The 16,235-nt window shown below is 32.1% G+C and overlaps 1 protein-coding gene across 1 annotated transcript in view; it reads right to left on the bottom strand.

Moving 5' to 3' along the window:
- Positions 1 to 16,235, bottom strand: part of arid5b (AT-rich interaction domain 5B) — a 312,866-nt gene that overhangs the window by 55,324 nt on the left and 241,307 nt on the right. Inside the window, exons 5-6 of the mRNA XM_056468951.1 lie at positions 6,103 to 6,155; positions 665 to 762 (exon numbers count right to left, since the gene is read on the bottom strand). Coding sequence (XP_056324926.1) covers positions 665 to 762; positions 6,103 to 6,155 — 151 coding nt within the window. The remainder of the gene's footprint in view (positions 1 to 664; positions 763 to 6,102; positions 6,156 to 16,235) is intronic.

Genomic DNA, 16,235 nt, shown 5'->3' with positions numbered 1-16,235 from the left:
TTTAGTGAATCGTCATTCGTTGGGTTTAGGGACGGAGGAGGGTGGGTCATTCTGTCATCCAGGCAGAAAGGCGGAAGGTCGTTCGACAGCGGCCTCTAGCGTGTTTTTCGCAAGAACGGCGTGGGAAAAAGCACGCACAGCGGCCTCTTGCGGATTCGGGAAAACAAAAACAGTAAAAATACGTACCTCCCGGGACGTATTTTGCGGTCTCCAGAAACGTCTACGGGACTACATTCTCAGAATGAGCCTGGGTTGGGATATTTAGTCGAGTGAACCACAAGTAAAAAATAATAATAATAATTTGGGTGTTCAAAATCTTCTGAGCTCTCTTCTCGTTCTGCAGGCACAGCTTTCATGTGGAGCTGCTAATAATATGAGGTGCAAACAATAAAATCAACAGCATGTTTTTTTTAATGGCCACATCCCATCACACATAACCAAACAGAGAAGCAGACGCACACACAACTTCCACAGATATACACACATCTCCAACCACTGGCCTGCTATTTTAATAAACAATTTGTCTCATTTTTTTTCACCTTCCAAACAGGTTTAATCCTCTCAGCATCGCCCAAACACACATTACCACATTTAAATCAATTCCAAAGATCTCCACAGAGCAAAATCATCCCTGCAAATGGATCAGAGATATGAAAAGACTGACCTCTCATAGTGTCTTCGTGTGCACGTGGCGGCACTGGTGCTTCCCGGGTTGCCGCCTAGCTCATCATATACATTTTTCCACTGTCGGCGTGCTGTGATCTGAAATGGAAAAAAGAAAGAACAGTCCATTACGAGAGACAAGGACGCTCATATAATAGATGTGTGCATGGAGCACAAATGAAATGAACATTAGCATTCCACTATTCATGCATTCATGCTTTCGGTACTGTCAAAATAAAAGGGTCATGCGATGCATATTAAACAGCTTCCGTAAGGTTTATGTTGGAAATGACAACAAGGTCATTAGATTGAGCCTTTTTTCAAATGAAACTGATGCACGCTGACTCTTAACTGAACAGAAAAAGAAAGAAAACACATACTTGATTAACATAATTCACATACACGGCGATTAATATTCATGAGCGACCTTTAGTGCATTGAGTGTACGAGGGTTAAAAGATTTTTAATGGCCGTTTCCCGCAGCTAATGGATGCCTCTCTCAATAAAACGCATTCGGTGGAAAAGCACATGCATCAAGTGCTGGGAAATGAATGCATGTGTGATTTAGTCAGTGTATTAACCACACAACTGCCCTTGACCAGAGATTTTCCTGATCGACTAGTAGTAGTTCGTTTTAACCATTAGCCGACTGATTGCACATTTACAGTGGGGGAAATAAGTATTGAGTTTTTTTTCCTGGGAATAATATTTCTAAAGCAGTTGTTTACATGGAATTGAACCAGATTTGGGTAAAAAGCCAAACAATACAAACATGAAAATAAATGAAAACAAACTAAATCTGAATACTACTAAACTACTAAAATGTATTTAATACTTTATATAAAAGGCTTTTTTGGTGATTTGAGCTGCTGTCTGGGTTTTCACTGCCTTTCTACGCCTTCCTTTCTTCATGTGTTCAATACTTTTTCCCTGCGTCATTTCATTTTATTACAGATAACTTCATTTGTAAACTAATTAGATTTGTTTTCTTTGCATATATGGATTTCTTTGATTGTTACCAACATCCGGGGAAAATTTCTAGTCAACAGCACCTTTGGAAATATGTTTTCTGAGAAAAATGGTGACGTGTTCAATATTTATTTTTTCCCCACTAGAGATTTTCCTTATGGACTAGTTGTAGTCCGTTTTAACCATTAGTCGACTGATTGCACATTTACAGTGGGGGAAATAAGTATTGAGTTTTTTCCTGGGAATAATATTTCTAAAGCAGTTGTTTACATGGAATTGGATCAGATTTGGGTAAAAACCCAACATAAAAATAAAACAAAACAAACTAAATCTGAAAAATGAGATATAGTATGTGTAATAACGATGGAATGACACAAGGAGATCACTCCGAACTACTAAAATGTATTTAATACTTTATATAAAAGGCTTTTTTTGGTGATTTGAGCTGCTGTCTGGGCTTCCACTGCCTTTCTACACCTTCCTTTCTTCATGTGTTCAATACTTTTTCCCTGTAGCATTTCATTTTATTACAGATAACTTCATTTTTAAACTAATTAGATTTGTTTTCTTTGCATACATGGATTTCTTTGATTGTTACCATCATCCGGGGAAAATTTCTGGTCAACAGCACCTTTAGAAATATGTTTTCTGAGAAAAATGGTGACGTGTCTAATACTTATTTCCCCCACTAGAGATTTTGCTTATGGACTAGTAGTAGTTCGTTTTAACTATTAGTCCACAGATTGCACATTTACAGTGGGGGAAATAAGTATTGTTTTTTTTCCCCTGGGAATAATATTTCTAAAGCAGTTGTTTACATGGAATTGAATCAGATTTGGGTAAAAACCCAACATAAAAATAAAACAAAACAAACTAAATCTGAAAAATGAGTTATACTATGTGTAATAACGATGGAATGACACAAGTAGAAATCACCAAACTACTAAAATGTATTTAATACTTTATATAAAAGGCTTTTTTGGTGATTTGTGCTGCTGTCTGGGCTTTCACTGCCTTTCTATGCCTCCCTTTCTTCATGTGTTCAATACTTTTCCCCTGCGTAATTTCATTTTATCACACATAACTTCATTTGTAAAGTAATTCGATTTGTTTTCTTTGCATATATGGATTTCTTTGATTGTTACCAACATCCGGGGAAAATTTCTGGTCAACAGCACCTTTAGAAATATGTTTTCTGAGAAAAATGGTGACATGTTCAATACTTATTTTCCCCAAATGTATTAATGAATTAACATGTTGTAATTCCAGAAGCTCTAATCTCTCCAATTGAGCAGACTCAAATGGTGGCAAATTAAAGGTTCAAGACACTTTTCTTGAAAATTTTGGAGTACTTTTCTTGAAAATTTAACAGATTTGTGTGTGTTGAGCATCAGCTGACAATGTCAGCGCCTGTCAGCTTTAATTGTAGGGAAAACTGGATAATTTTGAGCTTTTGTCAGCTAATTTCATCTTCCGAGTTAAAATCATTTTTGGGGCAGGATTAAAATCTGTAACGTAGCGTGAATCTGCAAGTGGATTGATGATGCTTCGGTTTCTCATTATTATTCATAGCTGACTTATTTATCCTGAGAAAACCCTGCTTCTTAATTATTCATGAGAGCACGTGCTTTCTGAAGGCAAGGCAGACCTGCCAAGCTGTGAGACCCAATGACTGGGTGAGACAGCATCTGTGCACTGGTTGTATATGTTTGTTTCCATGATCAACGGGATTGTTGCATGTTTTTCCCCACGATGCTGTCAGGGCCAATACAGTAAAGCTGTTGGTTTGCAGCAAGCATTTTTGTCGGGACAGCTGTACGAGAATTGAAGAATGGTGGACTTTGTCTTTTATCAGTTGAGTTTGTTACCATTCAGACACATCACCTACATCCATGCTGCTGTATTTGCTTATGTTTAAAATTATCCAGATTACCGGCAGAGCTAATGGTTGGATTAGACAGGGCAGAAGACCTGCTGCACTGCTATTCACTATGTCTGCATTCAGACCCGGGGATTCAGGAGGAGAGAAGTCCTCCTCATTTATACTGTATAATAATATAACAAATTGTTGTTATGTGTATATGAAATTACGAATAACAAATACCGCAGGGCATTACATTACTTACTGTTTATTTCTTTGCATTTTAACTATAAAATCATGGGTCTCCTCATGGTTTGTGTCTCATTTTGTGAGCCAACTGACAGCAGTTGTTCACTCCCCTCTTTTTCCCCCGGCTCTGCCGGCCACGCCCACTCCTCCGTCTGCTCACAGAGCTTTTTGAAAAAATTCTGAGGCAGACTTAAACAAAAGAGGGGGGTTTCATGGCCATTTAAGCTGTTTAAATTATTCAAGTCATGCTCTTACACATATTTGAGGATTTGATATGGTATTTCACAATATAATTAAGATGTTTGTCAATAATTGCAAAAAAAAAAGAAAGATAAAAAAACGACGTGCTTAAATCACTGGGCAGACTCGTCGTCACAGAAACAGTTAGAAAACTATTATGGGACAAGCTAAGTTTAATATTCGCACGATGATCTGGAAGACGGTGTGACCTGGAGTCCACCGAGACCTAATCACCGCAATCCATTCGCCTGTAGAAACACTTCAATTAAAATCCCGTTGACCGCGAGCTGCGCTTTCCTTTGGTAACTTGACTCATGCAGCAGGGCATTTGCTCTCTCCTATGGCATTTAATGAAGCGTTTGCAGTTTTGACAGCATGAGAACAGAACGGCCCCCGTGGCCTCCGCTGCCTTCTCTAAACTCCCTCCGTCATAACAGCCACGGACTGCTGTGTGTTTGAACATCGCCATTGTGTTATGAGGGAGAGATCTGAGTATAGTTGCGATATTAAAATGCGTTTGATTTTGGCCTAATTTGGTTCGCGAATCAGATTCAAATATCTTTACAAATTGATTTGTGCTTGTGATTGTTGTGATAGACTTATCGATCCTCGAAATCATGATCAGCAATGCAGTGATTGGCTGATGGCAAGGCAGCAGCGCGATGACATCATCTAATTATTATTCAATTATCAAAAAAATGACATCAAAGTCATTGTAAATAAAATGGTTCGATTGTGATTTGGTGTGGGCTGTTTGTACACGTTTCCACTTTCATGTGTCAACAATTTAGCACTTTTTGTTTTGGTTTTGCCTAGAGATTGTATTTTCTTTGGGGTAGTATGTTTTTTAACCCCGCTGCATAAGGCTTACAGAGCTCAACGTATATGAGTACACCCCTCACGAATTTCTCATTTAGATTAATATTTCCATAAGAAGCTTTACAATATTATATCTGTGCATTAATATTAGATTTGGCAGTACTGAAGCCAAATCTGGAGCTAATCTAACAAAATAACTTATAATAACGGTCCAAAATTAGTACACCCACATTTATATGTTAGGGAAAAATATTAATTAAAGAGCAAAATTCAAGAGGAGCAAAAAATGTATAAAATTTTGCAGAATTTTTTTTTAGTTTGTATTTATATTTCCAATATTTAACTTTAAATGTATAATCTTTATATTTCTTAAGATATTTTATGAATACAATATTATTTTAATAAATATATCCATTTAATAAATCTGTTTCATTCAAATGCACCAAAACATGAGATAAAAATATACATTTTCAAAATGGGGTGTACTTATTTATGTTGTGCACTGTAACTTGCTATTTACATTGATGTTGCTTCAAGCATTTTGATATCTGAGAAAAGACCTGTTGCTACGACGACAACTCCTGGAGTTTTGAAGAATGAAACTATCCTGGATCGTGTCAAATCACCAATAATCAACTGAGTAATCCACATACGGACAACCCTAAGGAGACTTTTTAATCTGATCTTTCAGTGCAATGTAAATGTTTCCAGTGACATCATGGCTGTGAGATGATTTTCATTACAGATGTCAGTTATGTTTAACGCCAACATTTTCTGTGCTAAAGAGAATCAAGGGGGGTGTAAAAATACTGTATATAAATATGCCAGATAAAAAGAGCAAAAATAGTGGCTTCCTGTTTGCTCTAAATAGCTGATAGATGAAAATATCGAAGAGCTGGTCGCATTGAAAGGACTTTAATGTTTTCACCATATTTTCGCAGAGCAGATGTCAGATAAGCTGCCAAGTGAATTCCCTTTATTGCACAGTTCGCTTGTTGCGCAATAATGGTCCCTTAATGGTCTCTCAACATGGGTAGTGAACAAACCGACCAATTTCCTCCACCGCAAAAAGGGTTACATGTGTTTTCCACTTGTAGATTTTATAACAACTGCGAGCGCACCAAATGTGGATCTGAGAGAGTTCTGCATCCAGGCCAGGGTCTAGTAAACACATATTACATGGTAGGGCCAGAAAGAAAAGAAAAAGAGAAACTTTTTTTTGTCAGGAATGTTTTAGAGCCAAAGGAAAAAGTGCGTTCGCCAGCGACACTGGATTTCAAACAAATTGTGTAAACACTCACCACCTCATATCCTCCCAGTTTCTGAGCCGCTTGAAACATAGTCCAAAGGTTTACTGTAAGAAGGATAACAAGGATGACGATTAGTTCCACAGGAAGATGCAGAAGGAAACATTTCACATAGTGAAATAAAGCACTGCTGTACTGTACTGTACTATTCATAGTAGTGTTTTTCACCACACTGAACAGCAGGATGACCTACTACTGTATATGCAAACATGTGTAGTATCCACTTCTCTATCCAATGCAATGCACAATGCAATGCACCCAGCGTTTAACTTGACCTTATGTTTTCAGTTTCGTCAATGGGCTGCATTGTATGTAGTATTTAATCAAAAGTAAAAATGGGAAAATAAAGTTTATTTTAGAGATGATAATCATATGGCATGTGAAAGGCAAACATATCAAGGCTGTGATGTTGAAATTTACATTTACATTTACATTTAGTCATTTAGCAGAAGCTTTTATCCAAAGCGACTTACAAAATAAAATAAACTATTATTTACAAAATGAAATAAACTATTATGTTTTTTTTTTTATGAACAAGATTCAAGTCAATCTGAATGTACAATTTAAATTATATAATAATTATTCAATATTATTAAATAATTATTTAATATTATCAATAATAATAATAACTCTTGCTGTCAAAATATTATATTCAAATGGTTGTATTTAATATATATATATATATATATATATATATATATATATATATATATATATATATATATATATATATATATATATATATATATATATATATATATATTCAAGCAAAATATTGCAAAAATGACAGCCAACAAAATTTCAACAATTTAATTTTTTTTTGTATTTAATATTTTTATAGAACATATACATTTGGGTGTACTAGTTTTTGGATCATTATCGTAAGTTATTTTGTTAGATAAGATTTGGCTTCAGTACTGACAAATCTAATGTATATGCACAAATATAATATTGTATAGCTTCCTATTAAAAATATGAATTTAAAAGAGATTTGTGAGGGGTGTACTTATATATGCTGATATATATATACACACATATATATATATACACACACATATATATATATATATAGTTGAAGTCAGAATTTTTAGCCCCCTTTGAATTTTTTTTTCTTTTTTTGAATATTTCCCAAAGGATGTTTTAACAGAGCAAGGACATTTTCACAGTATGTCTGATAATATTTTTTCTTCTAAAGAAAGTCTTATTTGTTTTATTTCAGCTAGAATAAAAGTCGTTTTTAATTTTTTTGCCTGATTACCCTAACCTGCCTAGTAAACCTAATTAACCTAATTAAGCTTTTAAATGTCACTTTAAGCTGTATAGAAGTGTCTTGAGAAATATCTTGTAAAATATTATTTACTGTCATCATGGCAAATATAAAATAAATCAGTTATTAGAAATGAGTTACTATTATGTTTTACTATTAATGAGTTAAACTATTATGTTTAGAAATGTGTTGAAGAAGTCTTCTCTCCGTTAAACAGAAATTGGGGGAAAAAAATAAACGGGGCTATATCTAGTAAAAAGAAAAAAAAAATAATATATATATATAGTAAAATATTAATATAGTACATATTTATTCAATACAATATATTAATTATATTATATATAAATTATATTTTAAATACGTAAATATTGAGGTTTTGGATTTTATTTATATACACACAACGTTTACACATCGTGAGTACACATACATGATGTAAATACAAACTTTTATTTCGGACGCAATTAATCGTGATTAATCATTTGACAGCACTGATAATAATAATAATAATAATAATAATCATAATAATAATATTTTGCCCTTTCATTATCTTTTTAATAGTCACATTAGTATGTTTGTCTTATTTGTGTATGTATTTACAAATCACATTTATAATTGCGTTATTTATGTACTGTATGTAAACATGAATTATATAATCACTTTCTGATTTTATTCATTGTTTATATAATCTGCAATGCTTTGCCAATAATTTATTTTCCTATATATATATATATATATATATATATATATATATATATATATATATATATATATATATATATATATATATATATATATATATATATATAGTAATACTGATTTCTATTTGTGTTTTTTTATGTATGCAAATGTGTATTATATAATCACTTTACTATTTTATTGCTTGTTTATGTAATCTGCAATGCTTTGCCAATACTTGACAAGTCATGCCAATAAAGCTCATTTAATTGAAAGAGAGAGAGATGAAAAAAGAAAAAACTGAAACTAAATAAATTCGTGTGAGTTTAATGAAGCAGAGCTGTGCCACATTTATGAATAAGGCACAGCAGAAATGAATGAGGGACTCTGAGGGACTAATCAATCAAGATTCAATCGCCCCACACACACACAGACACACACAGCCACAGTGTTTGTCAGAGTGTTGTTTGTCTGTGCTCGTATCTGGCTCTATTGATTTTTGCCTCCTCCTGATGGGCTGTCGCTTTACGGGGAGACTTGTTTTTATGTCTACTGAATGACATTAAACTTGCAGGCCTGAAAGCCGCTTTCTGCTTCTTTGATGCATAAGCAATTGTACACAAATTCTGTTGGGAGAAAAAATGTGCAAAAATATTGCTTAGCAACAGATTTTCATAGAAACATAACAGGGAAACTATGAAGCTTACAGTACTGTATGTACCATTAAAATGGGCATTTTAGCACATTCAGATGATTGTTACTTTTAAGCCTATTCATATTGGTATAGCATTTTTTCTTGCGGTTTTTGACAACACATCTGTCATATTTTTAGAATTTGGTTAAACATATTTTTTTCACGAGTTACTGCAATATTTTTATATTTATATATGTTTTATATTATTTACATGATTTATAATAACTAGGCATATATACAAGAATTTTTTATATAATATCTAGAAATATTTTATATAATAACTAGAATTATATTTTACAATTTAGATTTTTCATATAAATCATCATATCATCAATCATATCATCATGCTTTTAGAAATCTTAGAAATGCTTTATATAATATCTAGAAATATATACTAGATTTTTTTACATAATAATTAGATATATTTTTATATAACTAGAATTATATTTTCCCATTCATATTAATTATGTTACACTACTGGTTAAAAGTTTGAAGTCGGGACCTAGTGCTTATTATATTAGGACATTCTGATTATACAAATTCATTGAGCAGTGCACAACAGAAATTCCTTACATATTGTTTGATAACAGCCAAAAAGCTGCTAATATTGTACATAAAAAATATTAATGCTCCAACTGCTAAACTATGGCTTGAAGAATTGATGTCTACTCTGCACTTGGAATGAGCCAGATATCTTTTAAAAGGCAACATTGGGGAATTTCAGAAGATTTGGGGCTCTTTCTTCTGTCACTTCATGGGAAATTCTTTTTCCCCAAGCAATGTATTTTAACTAAACAGTTGTTTTGATTATCACTGTATTGTATACTTACAGGCTGGGGTTGGGGTGTTTGTTTTTGTTTTGTTTTGTTTTTTGTTTGTTTGTTTGTTTTTGTAAGTTTATGCAGATCAGAAAATTAATCCTGGAATTTGTGATTATTGTAAGTCTATTCAATGACCAAATAAAACTTATTTGACAAAAGTTTGGAGTCAGTAGGATTTTTAAATGTTTTAAAATAAGCTTCTCCTGCTCACCAAGTCTGCATTTATTTCATCAGAAATACAGAACAAATTGTAAAATGTTGCACTATAAAATAACTGTTCAAAAGTAGTTTATCTATTAATTTAATAATTTATTCCAGTGATTTTAATGATGTATTTTCTTCATTGCTTCAGTCACATGAGTCACATGATCCTTCAGTAATCACTCTAATATGAATTATTATTATTATTATTATTATTATTATTATTATTATTATTATTATTATTATGTAATAGTAATAAAAAGCAATAATGACAAATAAAAGCAATAATATAATTTCTTTTGAAACTACATACATTAAGAAAGCAGTTATTCACAATTTTTATAAAATATTTAACAATTAAAAAAAATATTTTTACATTTATTAAATGCCACCTTGATGAACATAATAAACTTCTTAAAAAATAAAATAAAATAAAAATAAACTGACCCCAAACTTTTGGGTCTACAAATTAACTACAAATATTTACTAGTTTTTTTATATAACAATAGCTAAAAATATTTTTATATAATAGCTAGAATTAAGAATATTGTTTAGAAATATTGGAAATATTTTTATAAAATAACTAGAAATATTTACTAGACAATTTTTATATAACAGTTAGAAATATTTGTATATAATAACAAAAATTAAGAAGGTTGTATCATGCTTTTTGTATAAGACAAATTTAAATTATAAGTAAAAAAATATTTGTATATAATAGCTAGAAATATATATTAGAACTGTTTTATATAATAAATATAAATATTTTATATATAACTAGAAATATAAACAATATTTTATATTATAACTAGAAATATAAACAATATTTTATATATAACTAGAAATATTTTATATAATAGCTAGAAGTATATATTAGAACAGTTTTATATAATAAATAGAAATATATTATATAATAACTAGAAATATAAACAATATTTTATATATAACTAGAAATATTTTATATTATAACGAGAAATATATATAATATTTTATATATAACTAGAAATATTTTATATTATAACTAGAAATATATATAATATTTTACATATAACTAGAAATTTTTATATAATAAATATAAATATTTTATATAACAACTAGAAATATATACAATATTTCATATATAACTAGAAATATTTTATATTATAACTAGAAATATTTTGTATAAAAACAAGAAAAATGAAGGTTGTTTAGAAACCTTATAAATATTTTATATAAATAGAAATGTACTAAAACATTTTATGTAATATCTAGAATTAAGAAGGTTGTCAGCATGCTTTTAGAAATATTTTTAATTGTCTTTTTTTTTGAGTAATGGATGAGAAATGGAAAATATCAACCATTTGATTATTCCATGATTTTCACAATATTCATGATCACAACGAAAACATCAGTATTACATTTTCTAATAAGCACTTTGTAATTATTTTTTAAAACGCTCAACCCTATTAAAGTTAACTCTATTACAGCACCTTTTCGAACACATTTTAATCATGAAATAATTACCTCACAATTACCAATTAAAATGCTTTAAAGTGTCATCATGTATTCATCCATTTGCCATTCAAACCGTGCACAACTCTTGCTCATTTTGAAACACAAATGAAATATTTGTAATGAGATTTCTGTCCCTCTATTAAACAGCCCATTTATCCAAAATGTAGACACCTCAAACGGTCCATAACTGAATAATAAAAGAAACAGATATGAATTAAGCCGTTTAATTCAAGTCTCATAAAGCAAGTACAGCTCTTCGAATGATGAACAGATTTCATTTAAGTTTTTATTCATGTGAAAGCTTTGATCAACACACATGCACTACGCATGTCAAATTTGGCAGATCTTACAATGGACAGACAGACAGACAGACAGCCAGACAGACAGACAGAAGTTGTAGAGGTACCTACATGCTTTCTTAAGTTATTAAAGGTGTTTTCTGTTACTAGTTGTTTAGCCTGAATTAAAACATTCAGCATAAAAGTATACACAATTAATCATTAAAAGATCAGGATCTCAATTCAAACACACACGCAACCTAAATATAAATTATGATGATTTGCATATGTTTATTAAGTTTATTAAGTTTTTGTAACTTTGTTAATTAAATGCCACAGAAGTACTGAGAGAACAGTTTATAGTTCAGACATTAACACTGATGTTTATGGTAAAGATTAAAATCACTGTTTAATGCAACCTGACGCTGTTGAAAGTTGTATAATTACATTATTTATCCTAGATTCTATAAATAGAATTTATATAGTTTCATATACTAATAAACACTTTTTGGTTTGTTCTGTAAACTACTGATGCAATTTCCTCGAAATCTAAAATAAATAAAAAGTTGCCAAGTTTTCCAACATGTTTCTATTGATTTTTATGAATAATCGATATTTGGTGTAACAAGATTTCCATGCACAACTGTAAACATTTGTTATGTTGACCAATAGTCATTTCTCGCAGCAAACAAATAATGTACAAATTACAAATAAAAACAAACCAAAAAACATTACATTAATAACATTATTTTTATTTGACATTTGGAAGAAGAATTATCAGAATTGTAACAAATAAAATAGATGTTACCAATATTTTAGATATAATACATAATAATATTTCCATCCATACAGTTGAGGTCAAATTTATTAGCCCACCTGTGAAATCCTTCCAGAGAAAGTCTGATTTATTTGATTATTGTTCGGCTGGGATAAAAGCAGTTTTAAGCTGAATACTAATATCTTGCAAAGTAAAAAGAACAATATTATGGCAAGTTTTCAAACATGTTGATATTGATTTTTTTGAAGAATCAATATGGGGTTTATCTGCTCAGATTTTCAAACACAACAACTGAAAACATCTGTTATTTTGACCAATTGTCATTTCTCTCAACAAATAAATATCTTATAAATTAAATAAATAACGATATTTAATTTGACATTTGTAAGAAATATGAACAGAATTTTAGCAAATAAAATAGATATTACCAATACTTTATTGTTACATTCCTGGGGGTGTTGCTCTGTTGTTCTCTCCTCCCCTTTCTGTTTTTATTTGCTGTCTGCTGTTCTTCTGAAATCTAGGTGTTCCGATTGGTTGGCTGAGTTCTCCCGAGTGGACCAATCAGAAGAGGATGGGGGTTATTTAAGCACTCCAGTGATGACTCAAGCCAGATTAGAGGGGGATTCTTGTTGCTGCTGTGCTTGTTTGTGTGACATTTTGTGCCTATCTTGTTCTCTGGTTCGTTACAGTTTTTTTGTGAGTTGTACATCTGTTTAGAACGTCTCATCCTAAACTAGTGGTGGGCAAAGCGAGGCTTCGTGAAACACTGAAACAGTTGAAGCAAATTTGTCGAAGCTTCTAAACGTTTCGAAACCCCACTCTACGGTGACACCTAGTGGTCATTTTTTATGTATTGCTCTGGAACAGCTTCGGCGAAGAACAGTTGAGCAAATTGAGGTATTAAACCCCACTTTGTAAGATCGAATCCTCAAGTGAAATAGTGGAGTGGTTAGGGTTCCTGACTTCCATGCGGGGATTATTGGTTCGAATCTAGGCTGATACAGTTAATTTGAAATGCATTAATATTAGTTAGTGATGCTTTGTTTGTGTATCGTTTTGTTTAAACATTGCTCTGACATCCGAATAAACACTTTGTGAATAAATATGGCTTGTTTTGGTCATAAAACAGGGCTGTTGCTAGATCAGATAAAGTTGTGGACAGAAGTTAACAAGAATTATTTATATTATTCATTAAATTTCCCATTTATTGTATTTTATTAACGTCTACCACAACCCTAAACCCAACCATCACAGTACTGTAGTGTAAAATATTAATTATTGTTTTACAGTTACAAAAATTATGCTAAATTGATGGCGTATCTGCAGCTGTATCCTATCTAGACTACACCATAAACAGTAACATGATTAAAATACATAAAATCACGATTTTGGAGTATTTGTACAAGTCGTGATCCGAATCCAAAAGTCAGTTGAAGACTGTAACAACATGCTTTCAGATTCTCCAATTCTCGAAACGCTTCTGAACTAATCGATGCTTTGAATCGATTTAGTCACGTGACCAGGTGTTTCGAAACACTTTAGTCACGTGACCTGGGTGTTTCGGATCATGCTTCGGTACAGTGTTTCGAAACATTTGTGCTTCGGGATCTCGGCACTGTGTCGAAACGTCAGTTTCACGTCAGCCATCCCTATCCTAAACATGCTTAAAATGTACTAAAGTGAAAGTGAAGTATGTCACGTGACTTACATTTTTACACACATGTAGTTGATTCTCTGTTAATCCACTAGGTTAGAAGCGGGTGCTATTCTGTGTATGTTTGTTCCAGTGAGTGCAGTTGAGTAAGGGGCGTGTGACGCCGAAGATTTTTTTTTTTCTATTTACATATTTCTCTTTAGTTATTTAGAGGTGGGGGAGGGATTAGTTAGCGGGTGTTTAATTTGTTATTTTCTTTGATTTGGCACCGCTTATTTTCCTTCCCTCTATCAGGTTTGTTTGTTTACTTCATTTTGCATTTTTTGTACACATTTGTAAATACATTTTGGGTGATTTTAAATATTTTTCTTTATCTTTATTGTAATAAAACGAAACACTTTTTTGCCACATTGTTGTCTGTCGATTCATAGCAGCTAAATGTCTCAGGGGAATTCTTAAAAGATTGGGTTGTCATAATTATGTTAAGCCCTTTTCATCCTCCGAGCCACACGGGGCGTAACATTTATATATAATTGTATTTCCATATATACAGTTGATGTCAAATTGATTAGCCCTCCAGTGAATTTTTTTGAAATTGAAATTGAAATTGAAAAATATTATATTTTTAATATTTAACATGGCGGTTCATTCTGCTGTGGCGACCTCTGAAATTGAGACTAAGCCGAAGGAAAATGAATGAATGAATGAATAATATTTAACATGGTAAGAACTTTTTCAGATTCCAATAGTATAATTTTTTTCTTCTGGAGAAAGTCTTATTTAATTCAAGTTTGGTATGGAATGAAAGCAGTTTTTCTTTCTTTAATTATTGTACATTTTAAATGTTAACATTTTTATGGTCAATATTATTAGCCCCCTTAAAATGTCATGCAATATTTCCTCAAACCACATTTTTAATTTGAATCCAGAAAACTGACGGCTGATTCACGTCTTTACTGCTTTCATAGAATTATGAATCATCGTCCAGAAGAAGTGCGTGTCACACTATACAAGGTTAAAAACAGCTTTATAGTGACGAGTGTCTCTAGTGTGAATAAGAACATAGCTCATGTCTCATCTCACGCAGAGACTCCTACACTCATGTGTGCATCCTGACGCAGGTCAAGTATGGCCCTATGTGATCATGATAACAGTAAATTACCCTTCTTTATAAAAGCCCAAACAACAGGCTTTCAGTTGCTTAACAGATTTATTACAAAACCTAATGGAGTGCTTAACTGTCAATAGGCAGCTTGCTTAAGGTTAATTCAGGTTAGGTTTGGTGTTAGCATGTTGCTAAGCTGCGACGCAGTGCCGCAGTAGGTAGTGCTGTCGCCTCACAGCAAGAAGGTTGCTGGTTCGCGCCTTGGCTGAGTCAGTTGGCGTTTCTGTGTGGAGTTTGCATGTTCTCCCTGCGTGGGTTTCCTCTGGGTGCTCCGGTTTCCTCCAAAGACATGCGGTACAGGTGAATTAGGTATAGGCTAAATTGTCCGTAGTGTATGTGTGTGTGAATAAGTGTGTATGTGTTTCCCAGTGATGGGTTGCGGCTGGAAGGGCATCCGCTGCGTAAACATATGCTGGATAAGTTGGCGGTTCATTCCGCTGTGGCGACCCCTGATTAATAAAGGCACTAGCCGAAAAGAAAATGTTTGTAAGAAATGAATGTTGCTAAGCTAATGATGCAATCCTTGCGTTAGCAGAGATAAATGTAGAATACACTGCACTAAATTCGATTAGGTTAATGTAACAAATTTAAATGGATTGAACAATTAACAATTTAGTTGTCCCAAAAAAAAACTATCTCAAGAATTATTGTTGTTATACAGTGCACTTATGTAATTCTTGTTACAGATGTGTACTTTTTAGTGTTGTTACCAATGTCCTGTTACACATTTGAACTTAAACATACTATTTAGTGTGTTGTTACATGTGTGTAGTAACACCAGTATTACACAAGTAAATACTATGCATCATAGTATACAGTGTATGCGTACATACACTGTAGTTACATACTACATACACATCTAGTTACCGTGTAAGTTCACAGGTATAAGCGACACTTAATATAAAGTGGGACCTTAAAATCAAATATTATTACAATCTAAAATAGCTGTTTTTTTAATTAAATGTTGTCGAAATTTTAATTTGTTAAAATGTAATTTTCAGTATCTTTACTTAAAAGAGATCATTTGTGCAGATTAATAATGACTATTTTGATGAAAATTTGTTGCTCTTATTATTAGCATTAAAAACTGCTAGACT

Source organism: Danio aesculapii, chromosome 12, assembly GCF_903798145.1.
Source record: "Danio aesculapii chromosome 12, fDanAes4.1, whole genome shotgun sequence".
NCBI classification, from domain to species: Eukaryota; Metazoa; Chordata; class Actinopteri; order Cypriniformes; family Danionidae; genus Danio; species Danio aesculapii.
The sequence above is the reverse complement of the archived record's forward strand: the minus strand, read 5'-3'. Positions and strand labels throughout refer to the sequence as shown.